General features: G+C 36.3%; 3 protein-coding genes across 5 annotated transcripts; all 3 read right to left on the bottom strand.

Annotated features, from left to right (window-relative positions):
• Positions 1 to 294: 294 nt before the first annotated feature.
• LOC142983862 (lebocin-1/2-like) lies at positions 295 to 829 on the bottom strand. Its single transcript, XM_076131013.1, has one exon. It carries the CDS (start codon positions 787 to 789, stop codon positions 310 to 312), a length of 480 nt encoding a protein of 159 aa, XP_075987128.1. The 5' UTR covers positions 790 to 829; the 3' UTR covers positions 295 to 309.
• A 2,154-nt stretch (positions 830 to 2,983) lies between these two features.
• Positions 2,984 to 3,508, bottom strand: LOC142983875 (lebocin-4-like). The gene has a single exon (XM_076131048.1). It carries the CDS (start codon positions 3,464 to 3,466, stop codon positions 2,990 to 2,992), a length of 477 nt encoding a protein of 158 aa, XP_075987163.1. The 5' UTR covers positions 3,467 to 3,508; the 3' UTR covers positions 2,984 to 2,989.
• A 1,054-nt stretch (positions 3,509 to 4,562) lies between these two features.
• Positions 4,563 to 12,203, bottom strand: LOC142983869 (glycine receptor subunit alpha-2-like). Of its 3 annotated transcripts, none has more exons than XM_076131023.1 (9): positions 11,995 to 12,203; positions 9,817 to 9,991; positions 9,308 to 9,491; positions 8,720 to 8,946; positions 8,318 to 8,400; positions 8,088 to 8,222; positions 7,210 to 7,386; positions 5,982 to 6,187; positions 4,563 to 5,533 (listed from the first exon to the last, which is right to left on the bottom strand). In XM_076131023.1, the coding sequence occupies exons 2-9, from the start codon at positions 9,912 to 9,914 to the stop codon at positions 5,360 to 5,362; spliced, it is 1,284 nt and encodes a 427-aa protein (XP_075987138.1). In that variant the 5' UTR covers positions 9,915 to 9,991; positions 11,995 to 12,203; the 3' UTR covers positions 4,563 to 5,359. The 3 variants fall into 3 exon arrangements, with proteins under 3 accessions (XP_075987138.1, XP_075987139.1, XP_075987140.1); XM_076131024.1 differs by having other exon boundaries at positions 12,060 to 12,203; XM_076131025.1 differs by having other exon boundaries at positions 9,817 to 9,976; positions 12,060 to 12,203.
• Between the last annotated feature and the right edge of the window lie 818 nt (positions 12,204 to 13,021).

Raw genomic sequence — 13,021 nt, 5'->3', positions numbered from 1 at the left:
ACAGGTATTGATATTGTTGTAGTCTCACACTATTACAAAGAGATACTACCTGAATAAAAGTAGAAAATAAGTGGGTAATAAAAAGATTTATTTACAAATAATAATAACACCAAAATACGGGATTGAGACGGTATAATACATAAAAAAGCGTCCCTAATTAAATCTGCAGAAATTAAGCAATTCCGTTTAAATTCATTAAAGTTAATAGCCGCGTTTATCGTCTATCTAATTTGCTCACATAAAATAAAAAGTAACAAAGCACAAAACTATAAACTAGGCACAATTAACGTACTAAGTACCATTGGTAATCTAACTCCTAGCTAAAATAGGGAAACGCACAGGTTTTGGTTCAAATGGAGACCTCGGTCCAGGCAATTGAGGCTTGAAGGGCGGCAATGTCGGCCAGGTGGGTTGATGAAGACTTCTGGCATTACGACGGTTGTACCCCGGATGAGTAGGTCCTGTATCCCGGCTGGAAGACGGCCGACTGTTACTGCCTCGAGACACGCTCTTAGTACCATAACTGCGCGCTACTCTCGTGTGAGGATCCAGTTTGATGTCATCTATATACTGCGGCAAGAACGGATGGTCTCCCGTCGAAGGCGCTTTCGGCACATCTCCTTGGTATAACCAGAGAGGCTGGTCGTCAGCTCCTCTCCTCGCTCGCTGCAGTACTGGATATCTTGGCTGTGGAGGAGGACGCCATGTTGGCTGAATGAACCTCTGACATGAAGACTCGCAGATGAAGAACACCGCGAGGACTGACAAGATTATCACTGGTTTGAACATCTTGACTGGTTTGAGATGCTTTCGAGAATGATAACCACTACTCCCGTAGCGAGCTTTTATATGATATCTTAAGGAAACTGCGGTACTTTACTCGAGATGAATATGACGTAGTGAAATGGGAAGAACCTGTGAAACAATAATATTTACATTCCAGTTTCCTTGTATGGATAAGTTATCGATTAGGAGTCGATAAATTGCGAAGATGTTGTACCTGCTGTAAGTAGGTACCTACATTCAATTTCGAAATTTGACTGTATAGATTAAACTAAGTGCAAACTTCCACCAGTTTTCATAGCGGTTTTCCCAAATTCGAGATTTCATAGATCAAGAACTTCTTTGTAAATGAACTCCAGAGCATAAACGTTGGGGTCATCAACCTTTACCGAGTACTCGTAATATTTGACCTTTTGCCGATTTCGTTGATCTAATGTTACTCCGGGATACGATAGCGTTTGAATAGATAAAGCCTTACATTGGCCACGCATTTGACTGTTATAAATAAACTCATGTGCAATTGACTGGTTATAGTTTAACTGAGTTTCTGAGTATCGGATGAGAAAACATTACATTGTAGATACCTTATCAGTTATTGATGCCAAGTTATTTTTAAATAAATAAATAGGAAGTAATTTCTCTACAATTTATTTGTTTCATATCTTGACAATATTAAAATTAATTCTCGACATTGCGTTTTTTGTTCTAGAGACCTAACTCAAAAATAAACCGTAATATTTGAAGCTAGTTTTCCGCCAGCTCAGCCCGCAAGGAAAGTACTGTAGCCTTTCATCAATATTTTATTGATTGATAGCTTATTTCAGAAGCCAAATTTTATACAATTCGGTGCAGCCGTTGTAAACCCTTTAGAAGGTTTAACAGATTAATTATAACACTGTTTCACCAATAATCTTTACATATATAATTCTTCTGTAAGTGTGTATGTCACTGAACGACTGGACCGATTTTGGTGATTTTTTTTGTGTGTGTTCTAGGGGACCTGAGAATGGTTTAGATTCATAATTTTGTCCGCTGGACAATGTTTTTTTAATAAATTTTTAATTTATTAGTAACGTGTAGACAGGACAACGTCTGTCGGGTCCGCTAGTATTTGTATAAAAATATAGATTCAAGTGATATTCAAGTATTTTGCTTCTATTGCGTGACCACATCGAGCTATCAGAATTAAAAAATATATTCTAATAGGCCTATAAAAGTTGTGTAAGCTTTGATTAAACATACAGTGTTTTGTCTGGTAATTAAATAATAAAATATCTAGAAGAAAACCTACAGTTTTTCTTTTAATATTTTTCTCAAAATTCTGGCATCTATTTTTGTTTCACATAAAAAATTTTTTCTTCATATGGTCTGATTTCTTTCACTTTTTATAGAAAAAGGAAAAACTTTTAGTAGAGGTAGTCGTCAAGGCCGCAGAAAATCTATACTTCTATACTAATATTATAAAGCTGAAGAGTTTGTTTGATTGTTAGTTTGATTGTTTGAACGCGCTAATCTCGGAAACTACTGGTCCGATTTGAAAAATTCTTTCAGTGATAGATAGCCCATTTATTGAGGAAGGCTATAGGCTATATATCATCACGACCAATAGGAGCAGAGTACCAGTGAAAGATGTTACAAAAACGGGGAAAATTATGATTCTCTTATGTGACGCAAGCGAGTTGCGCGGGTCAGCTAGTCTTTGGTAAAACTTGGCGACTTATATTGCCGTTTCCGGTCCGTCAACACATAATATAATTAATAACTAAACAGAATCTGCAAAGAATTTAAGTATTTAGATCGCCGTCGGAAGTAAGACTTTGCGTCAAAGAACAAAAGCGACCTTAACGTAGTTCCACTTGACTTAGACTTTCTTAACTTAGAAGTTAGCTATACGGAATAACCGCAACGCCTTACACCTGAGCGTTATTACAGACGTTTACTTGGATTTCAGAATTAATTAATGGAAAGAAAGACACAGGAAGAAGCCACTTTCAAATGAGTGACACAAGTGTCTGAAAAATCAGGCATCAATATATTCTCTATAATATTATTATGTAGTACATTAGGGTATTTCATGTTGTATTAAAGTAGAAACAAAATCTTTTTGAAAAAATGATTTATTTACAAAGTATCTAAAGTAAGCATAGGAAAAATATACAACAACATTTTAATACATTAAGTAACAAAAATTTTGTTTTGACAACATTTATACATAAATTGGTACGGGGCGAGGGTTAGAATCCCAGGGACGTCTAGGATCTGGTAGTCGAGGATTGAACGGCGGCAGCGTTGGCCAGATGGGCTGAACCGGGATAGCCCTCGCGTTACGACGGTTGTACCCTGGATGAGTAGGTCCAGTATCCCGGCTGGAAGACGGACGACTGTTACTGCCTCGAGACACGCTCTTAGTACCATAACTGCGCGCTACTCTCGTGTGAGGATCCAGTTTGATGTCATCTATATACTGCGGCAAGAACGGATGGTCTCCCGTCGAAGGCGCTTTCGGCACATCTCCTTGGTATAACCAGAGAGGCTGGTCGTCTGCTCCTCTCCTTGCTCGCTGCAGTATTGGATACCTTGGCTGTGGAGGAGGACGCCATGTTGGCTGAATGAACCTCTGACATGAAGACTCGCAGATGAAGAACACCGCGAGGACTGACAAGATTATCACTGGTTTGAACATCTTGACTGGTTTGAGGTGCTTTCGAGAATGATGCCTTATCCATGAGTTGAGAGTTTTTATACTAGACTTTGAGGAAAATGAGGTACTTCACCCGTTGAGAAATGGTGATTGCAGAAAAAGGGAAGAACCGTGTTATGTTTGTTTACATTATATTATCACGTCGTGAGATAATGTGTCGTAGTTATGAGTCGAGATGTGTTTGTAATTTTATTTACTTAATGAATATATCTCGTAAAAGTCCCGTCAAAATTATAACTAGCTTTTGCCCGCGACTTTGTCCGTGTATTTTGTGACTTAGGACAGAATTTTCATACAAACCTTCATCTCCTTGTACCCTTAGGGGTAGAATTGATTAAAATCCTTACTTAGTGGATACCTACGTCATAACATTTACCTGCATGCCAAATTGTCCAGTGGTTTGGGCTGTGCTTTGATTGGTCACTATGTCAGTCAGTCACCTTTGAGTTATATAATAATATATTGAGATTAAAAATCATATGTTCTCTTTGTTTCTTAGTTTGTTGATAAAGATTGCAGTTATTCCACCGATAAAATTAATTTGTTTAATCTTTAATTTTTTTAACTCATAGGACATTATGTTATCCGGGTGGTATACGAGAACAAAATTTACGTATAATTTCATCACTTATGAATTTCTGGGGAACAACTGTTAGCTATTCTATAGGATATCATTTTATACAAGAAGCAGGTTCTCTGCTTTTTGCATAAAATTGTGGCATAAATAGGTAAGCAGTTCATTCACTTTTAATGGATAGAGTTGCAGACTGACTCAGTGATTTATTTACACAATGATTAATTAGAATCATTTATATTATTATTTACTCACCTACATCTGTTTATTTGATATCCACACATGTAGAACTTTATTAGTATTTATTATTCTTAAATATAAGTAGTTTCTCCTTTTTAAACTTCTTTGATTGATATTTGCTTTGATGCCACAAAAGTGCAATGGCACTGTCTAGAGCCTGGCGAGAAATGAAACCCCATAAAATTTTCGGCGTCAATTATTAAGAGAAATATACCTTTTATATTTTCTGAATGACAAACGGGGAATAGAAAATAAAATACCAAACACATTTTACAGTTTTAATTTAGGTAACCTCACTAAAACGCAACTAAGTTAACTTAAGTTTACAATACTATCTAACTAAACGAATCTCACTTTTTTATTAAACTTTAATAAGGAAAAGACTAAATACTTAATGTAATCTCTGTATGTATCTACGCTAAGCGTATATTTATATGCAATTGAAGGTAGATTACTGAGTAAGTAGTAGAGTATGGTCGTCTTTGGAAAAATATGGGTGACTTATGCTCGGTTTCTGAGTACATTGATCAGTAGTTTATCTATTGAATAGCGTTTAAACTTATAAAGAAAGAACTCTATTGAATAGATAAACTACCGCTAAATGTACCTCAAAAACCGGAGGTTAAACATTACAATCAAATGGGTTCGTTATACTATAGTATCTATAAAATATTGCTATCTATAGCCCGTTCTTGTTGCGATAACTATAAAGTACTGTACAATTCTCAAGTTATTCATATTTTCAAACTCGTTCCCTACTTTTCTAAGGTATCTAATTCCGTTTTACGGAGTACGATAAAAATAAGAAATATTACAGCAACCGTTCTCTCGATGCATCAATTCATTCACATATTATTAAGTATATAATTTAATTCGTAACAATATATATTTGAAAGACAAAATCGCAGAATTTTTGGTCCCGTGTACCAAGTTGAAAATGAAGCCAGCCAGGCTTCATTTTTATGCTTTGTAAAGATCGAGCTAACGTTTTCTGGTCTCTACCTATACATATGTCAAAAAGACGTAATATCATGTATTTAAAACATGTATATTAAACTTCTTTACAAGAAAGTAGACCAGTAGACGACATTAAGAATAAAGAAGGAGAAAGGGAAGAAGAATCTTGAGAAGCGGTCGATATAGACGGCTGTCTCTCGACCGTTGCAGAATGTGTCGTACTGCGGGATCGACGCTGATGTGCTGGCTCGAGGGTCCACTGTTGTTGGGAATATGTGCTGAAAACAAACATTCGTAATATCAATGGTATTAAAAGTACGTTAGTGAGGGATTCGCCTTTATCTGCTCTCAAGAATTTTTGGGGAAGATTAGTAAGCGTAATGTTAACAGCACTCATTTATTTTTATCTCAATTGGGGCAGCATTTGAGTCGTGGCAATCATTCGAACAAAGAAAGTTTTTTTTAAGACTACTCCCGCACTTTGAATTACTTCCAATCGAACCCACGACCTCCTAACGCCATGGTAGCGGCGCGACGTGGCGACCTTAACCACTGCACCACGCCAAAGATAATATTATGAAATTTAGTTTTCAGCCTATTCATAAATCATTGTCCTTTACCTTTTCCAATACTAAATGTTAGGTATGACTACGAAACCATAAAAAAATATTTATATTCTCATTGAGTACACAAACAAAAATATACAAAGTAATTAAAAAGAACTACCTTAAAAGCATCCAAATCTCTAGACAGATCTTCATCAGAATACCCTTTCATGGCCTTCGTAGCGACCGGACCCATGTAATTATTGACCACAGCGAACTCGAAGAGTGAGAGGAACACGAACACGGAACATGACGACATCCACACGTCTATGGCCTTCACGTAGGAGACTGGTGGTAGACTTTGTTGCGATTGAGTGTTTTGCGTAGCTGAAAAAAAAAGGTAGTAGAATTACGAATAAAGTTGGTGTAAGATCCAGGCGTTTCTCCCGCATTATAAAGTAAATACTTTGAAAGTGATATCACAGTGATACACTCTCTTTCTGCCCGTAATATAAAAGTTGCATTGATATTTTAACTGTGGAAGAATATGGATTTTTTCTGAGGATCGTCAAGAGCGCTGGGTACAATGTCTTCATACTTTTCTTGTTACTTAACTATTAACTATGCTAGACAGGTTGTATCAAGATAAATATTAGTTCCCACAGACAAACTGTATAAACGGTTCTGTGGGACTAAAATTAAGCTACTCATTTATACATATTTAATAATAAAAAATATATTACCAATAAATAAATAAATAAATAATCACCAATCCTATTCTAGCTGGTTATTCGAACTCACGATACATGGTGCAAAATAGCATGATGACCTGTTTTGACCTCAACCGCTGCGTTTCGCATACAGTTAATTATCGATATCTATTGATAGATACTTCTCATACGTTTCAACGGGGAACCCCTCGTGATTTCACCGTTCTCGCTAGACGCTTGATTAAGATGGTTCTTTGTTCATAATTGTACGTATGTCATGCTTATTGAATCTACTCAGAAACACATGTTTTTTTTACCTCTACAACAGCTGTGATAATAGCTATGTCTACCTATGCAAAGTCTTCGAAATACGAGGACTATTCCTCGTTAAATTGTATTTAATTAAAATAACAACAGCAATTGATATTCTTTACTTCCGTAAAAAAATAAGATGTCTTTGTTCTTTCTATATTCTCGGTACGGTTTCTATAATTCGGTTTAGCGATTTAGTCGTGAAAATGTAACAGAAAAACAGACGTTCGCATTGATATTATTAGAAATAAAGGATGTTATCAATTTTAATTATCACATTTCTGGCAAATTTGTGCAAATCAAAATTTGTGCATGAAAAAGTATCTAAAAATCATTAATCTGATCATCGTGTCTTGCCGCAAAAAAATATAATAGTATAAAGCTTACCCAAAGTAAGTAACGACGTGACTCCAAGCGTGACCCTGGCAGGTATAGCCTCAGGTTTGATCCAGAAGGAGATCCAGGACATGACCACGATCAGCGCTGATGGGATGTATGTGTGGAAGAGATGGTAGCCCAGGCGGCGACGAAGATTGAACACCACTGCTAGGCAGGTGAAGTTACCTGGTGGAAAAAACAGAATAAAAACAACATTATTAATTATATTATTAGGAAAAAAGAAGGTCTCATTTGATGTCAGTATGTACTATTGGCCAGCGTGGTGGACTCTAGGCCTAACCCCTCCCTTATTACGGTAGAAGACCCTTACCCAGCAGTGGGACATTAATGGGTTAAATTTATTATTTACTAGCTGACCCGGGCAACTTCGCTTGCGTCCAATAAGAGAGAATGGGTGAAATTTTTCCCCGTTTTTGTAACATTTTTTACTGGTTCTCTGCTCCTTTTGGTCGTAGCGTGACGATATATAGCCTATGTCCTTTCTCGGGTATCAAAATATCTCTGTACCAAATTTCATGCAAATTGGTTCAGTAGTTTAGGCGTGATTGAGTAGCAGACTGACAGACAGACAGAGTTACTTTCGCATTTATAATATTAGTATGTAAGTATGTATTATTATTATGTAATATTGATTGTTATACCTGACTTCTGCAAAAAATCAAACAACATTTTGCTCGACCCAAAAGAATCAACCTTGTGTCCGGTGTCTTAACACCATTTTTAGGATTTATTTTTAATAAGTATGTAGGTGTTAAATGGATAAAACTTATTAATTAATCAGTGTTACTTCGGCATACCAAATAAATTAGCGGACAAAAACAGGCAAAGAAAACACTAAATGTATTTGGTAAATAGGTTAAACTAACCGGTGGAATATTCGATAGTACAATCAGAAGTATAGTTGTTGGATATATCCAGCTGCGGCAGTTCGATGTCCGGGTTAACCACCAGTGGGTCTGTCAGGTTCCAGATGAATACCAAGTCGTGGACTGTGTGCGATACTGAAAACAAAAGATCGTGACAGTTTGATAAAACAGCCTTAAGCTTTAACTTATTTAATTTGTTTTTAATAAATAATTGGAAACTAATAACTTACAGCTTTCAATCATCATGGAGCAACTCTGAGTGTCGTGCGGATATGATTCGAACTTCATAGCACACGATAGCACCAACGTTAGCCTGAAACAAATATAATTCATTTTATCGAAATTCTCGATTGACCCATTACTCTCCTACCGCGCACTGGTTTTCAGTCTAGTCAGAGATTTCAAGATCTTGAAGAAAGGTTTAATAGTACGTTCTGGCTTACAGGGTCTTCTTTTTCTCTCTCTCTCTCTCTTTAATGTTTTTACTTTCAATTCTTTCTCAAAGCCACATTTAAAGATAATAATGCTTCGACTTTACCGTAGCCGTAGCCGAACCAAACCGAACCTCAAAAACCAATCAATTTGAATAAAACGGTGAAACAAAACGAATTTAAAGTAATCAACTAACTTACTTGGACATATAAAGCAGTGTTTTATCATGGTACAGCCAGAGATAATGGTTCGGTATGCTCATCTCATGGAAGGTGACTTTCTTAGCGTTCTTGAAGAAACAGTCTGGTCTCCAGATCTTGTTCAGCCAATCTACATCCAGGATCCTGTACTCCTCGTGCATGTTTTCCGGTAGACGAAGACGAGGGTCTCTCCAGGATTGAGCAAGGAAGATGTCTGCTACATACGTCTGAAATTGAGGAATAATTTACGATTAGTGTATTCATAATGTATTTTCATGTTAATCGTCGAGTAGGTTAGGTAGTTAGTGAAACTGAAAGTTTAATAGTTTATGATTGATAAATTATTTTACTTATGTCAGTAGGAACATGAAGTATATCGGTGTGATCTCTTTTGATTTTTGAACCAGTATTGGTAACTAAATTTCTCGCTTTGAGGTTATATATTTCAGTTGTCACAATGCACATGTAACATGTTGTCGGAGATAAGGATAAGTTGTTGTTGTTGGCCCACAGTTTTATCAACTCTTAGAGAAGATCCGATGTTAGCAGGTTCAAATGTTTCTCTTACGATAGCAGACTTTTACTTACCATACTCTCCTCATTTATAGAGTCCAGCGATAGAACAGTAACATGAAAGTAGACAATAGTTGGTTGTCCCTGAAGTTTAGGAGCCCGGTTCTTGTCGTAGAATTTCGCTTTTTCCGGGAGGATGTCGCGGAGGGATAGGCTGGACTCCGACTTCAGCTCTATTTCTTGGTATGATGCGTTTGTTCTGGAAGAAAATTGCATTATTCTTTATTACTTACATTTATCTAAATACAAATCTTCAAGCTAGTACTTTTTTGACCTACGAGTTTTCATGCTATCAATTCACTTTTTCATATACTACGCTAAAGGCATGATGAGTACGAAAAACAATAAGCTTTCTATTGTGTATGTGTTCGCTGTATTGATGGACCCAAAACTAAAATTATTCATGGACTGATGGATCCAATATGTTTGTACGATTGAATTTAGATCACCGGGTTGGGCAATTATAACTTTTTGGCTACTACTAGTATTTGTGAGTGAAGCTTATTTTTACGGATTATACTCACAGAAAGCTGACAGCAGCCTGCACTCTGCCCGCCTCGCTCACACACATGTTCGTGACGGTCACAAGAACATACATAAACACATGCACTTTTAACGACATTTTAATGTTTTTACACTTTTATAATACTACAGAACACTTTTATTTGAGCCACATTTTAAACACTTTCTAGGAAATAACTGTAAAAATTATAGATATAAAACATAAAAAAGTATAATTAAAGGACCAGAGATAACCAAGCGGTATAACTCCTTGCATTCAAGAGTTCAAAATTCAAGCAAATCACCTATTCTTCGAGGTTAATAATGTCCCTAGCTTCAAGGGTGCCTTCATAGATTGCCTTAAATGGTAGTGAAAGAAACCGAGTCCCTAACCTGCACTGGGCAACATGGATACAAGCAAGAGCAATGAGACATCAGTTTGACTAGGTACCGAAATTCGTACACGTATTATAGACTAGGGTTTAGGCAATATGAGAACAAGTCTTATCCCCTGCGTTTAAATTTCATAGAAACTACTTCGAACAAAAAGGCTTACGGTTAACATGCAACCTTGATGTTATAAAATAACATGTTATTTTTATTATAATTGAAGTCTTACGTTCTTACAAACGTAATCCATTTACAACGGTTGCACTTGGTGTTAAACAACGTATTAGATATTTTTATCCTCAGTGTGTTGAGTATTGTTATAAAACAAAGTCCATGCAGGCTTATAGAGACTATTATTAGTAGGAAGGTATATCTTTTAGGTTAGGTATGTACCTACTCGTCAACCTTTTGGCGACTAGTCAGTTGCTAAGAATTATCTTGGGGTGATCAAACTTAGGAGCTGATAAATCAGTGTAAGGGGTAACTAGTATTTAACGATCTTGTTCTAATTATAACCATGAGCAGTAGCTCCATAGATAAACTCATATTTTAATGATCTTGGTAAGCCATTTCTACATTACATACAAAATGTGTACAATGTAGGTACCTACTATGATCGACGTAAATGTGGAGCGTAGCCTACAAATATGTCGGAAGGAGTTGGGCAAAAATCCCTCTTTATTTAAGTTTTGGCCATGAGTGTCAAGGTTAGATACTCAAATTGCTCGAAGGCCTTGACATGGCTTAACGGCTGCTCTTGACTAACTGACTTAATCTTAAATTAATGCAACCAGGACAGGCTTTATGGGTGACCTCTGAATACAGTAAGTCATCTATCTACAAACTGATTTGGTCTAAGGATGTCTAGAACTCTGAACGTTTACTGTAAGGTATGTGATGCGGAAGCGATGGTTCTTTATTTTAATTAACGTAGTAAGATAAAAGTTCAATTCTATCCATCAATCATCGCACTCAGATTCATGACAGGCCTGAATTAATTAGTGTTCTTTAAATTTTTTACATAAGACAGATCCCATCTGAAAGATTTTTGGCAGCTGAGGGAAACTTGTCCTTATTACAATTAGCAAAATCGAATTCCAGATTAAGATAATACTAATCTAGGGCCACATAAAGCCAGCACGCGTGCCCTAAAGCTGTTCTTGATCCTAAAAACGTGACACAGAACAGAAATATATCCATAATCCCGCGCAAGACTGCATTATACATAGTTATGTAGATACTGTGTACGGCTTCATTACCTAATGCCGACGCTATTTAATATAGTGTGAATGCCGACCTTTGTCGTGTTATCGTTCCCGGAAAACTTTGTTTAGGGATAGTTTTTATCTCTATTTAGGTGCCTACACTGTGAACTCCTAGTTATTTTGGTCACTAGGTGACTAACGGCCATTCCTGAGAGTCAATCGTGAAATAAGGATAGGCGATTCCAGATAGAAAGACGTTGCTAAGTAACCGAACTGTCTATCCTTATTTGGGGGTTATACTTTTTGCAAATGAAGGAGATGAACAACTATAATATTTTTGGTTTACTGATGGACACTAAGTAGGTATGTCTTTGAGAGTTATATCAGGGTCGGTAATGGGCATGAATTTTCTTCCCTTTCCACCCGCGGTCAAAGAAATCTCTCTAGAAAATCCTTTCTAAATGACTGAGCATCAGAAAAACTTTTGAAGTCTCATTAGTCAAAGCTGCAGAATAATATCTTATAATATGCAAGCCCTTTTTATATAATTGTGCAAAACAAATAATTTCAAGGTTTCCCCATAATCTAAACCTGGAAAACACAAACCATTAGTTTAGCAAATATTAACTAGTCACTTAGCTATTAACGTAAAGCCATTTTCAAAAATTTACTTTCATTTTGCACTGAATATTTCACTGTCAAAATGTTTTCGTTTGATATTGAAACACAAAAACAAAGGTTTTGTTAATAATTGTCATTGTTTTATTTATTGAAACCGATCACAACGCGGCTGTCTTCACTCGTATCGCACCACATTTTACTGAAAGTGTGAAAAATAAGGGTGTGTTCATAGAAATAGAGCGGTTAGGGTAGCGTTTTCAGGAGTTAGGTGAGTGTTTCTAAAGTCAGTAATGAGTTCAAACAGGCATTGTCAGCTAATGTAACAATATAATATGCATATCTTAAGATACCTACGTAGGTGCCTTGCCGAAACGTGATTCTTTTCAGATTGATATTTATTTCACGGTTCACTGACTTGAGTGATTGAATTTAAATGAAAAAGCATTCCGTGAATGTAGATGTAGATAGAAGTGTCTGAAAGAGGAGTGATATAAAGAAATTGAAGGATTATCTCTTTATTTTATTCCCTGGACTAATCTCAAGAACTAAAGGTCCAGTTTGGATTTTTATTCAATACTGGCTGACCCGCGCAACTTCGCTTGCGTCACCTAAGAGAATAGGTCAAAATTTTCCCCGTTTTTGTAACATTTTTCGTTGCTACTCCGCTCCTAATGACCGTAGCGTGATGTTATATAGCCTATAGCCTTCCTCGATAAATGGGCTATCTAACACTGAAAGAATTTTTCAAATCGGACCAGTAGTTCCTGAGATTAGCGCGTTCAAACAAACAAACAAACAAACTCTTTAGCTTTATTATATTAGTATAGATAGTATAGATGTAACTAATTTAAGCTAAACTGGCATTTGGTAAAACCATCACCGTTCTAAAGTACAAACGCCAAGGGCTTTTTAAATTGTGTCTGGTTGTAAAACTGATTGCATTTTAGTATATAAATAAGATATTAAAGAAACACAATCAAATTGTTTAAACAGTTTATGAAATATCAAACTT

Source organism: Anticarsia gemmatalis, chromosome 25, assembly GCF_050436995.1.
Source record: "Anticarsia gemmatalis isolate Benzon Research Colony breed Stoneville strain chromosome 25, ilAntGemm2 primary, whole genome shotgun sequence".
NCBI lineage: Eukaryota > Metazoa > Arthropoda > Insecta > Lepidoptera > Erebidae > Anticarsia > Anticarsia gemmatalis.
Note: the sequence above shows the minus strand (reverse complement) of the source record. Positions and strands in the feature narration are given on the sequence as shown.

Coding starts and splice junctions, on each gene's coding strand:
- LOC142983862 (XM_076131013.1), bottom strand. CDS start 789: ATGTTCAAACCAGTGATAATCTTGTCAGTCCTCGCGGTGTTCTTCATC.
- LOC142983875 (XM_076131048.1), bottom strand. CDS start 3,466: ATGTTCAAACCAGTGATAATCTTGTCAGTCCTCGCGGTGTTCTTCATC.
- LOC142983869 (XM_076131023.1), bottom strand. CDS start 9,914: ATGTCGTTAAAAGTGCATGTGTTTATGTATGTTCTTGTGACCGTCACG. Junction 8,947..9,307: donor CTATAAATGAGGAGAGTATG/GTAAGTAAAAGT, acceptor CCTCAATTTCAG/ACGTATGTAGCAGACATCTT. Junction 5,534..5,981: donor GAGATTTGGATGCTTTTAAG/GTAGTTCTTTTT, acceptor GTTTGTTTTCAG/CACATATTCCCAACAACAGT.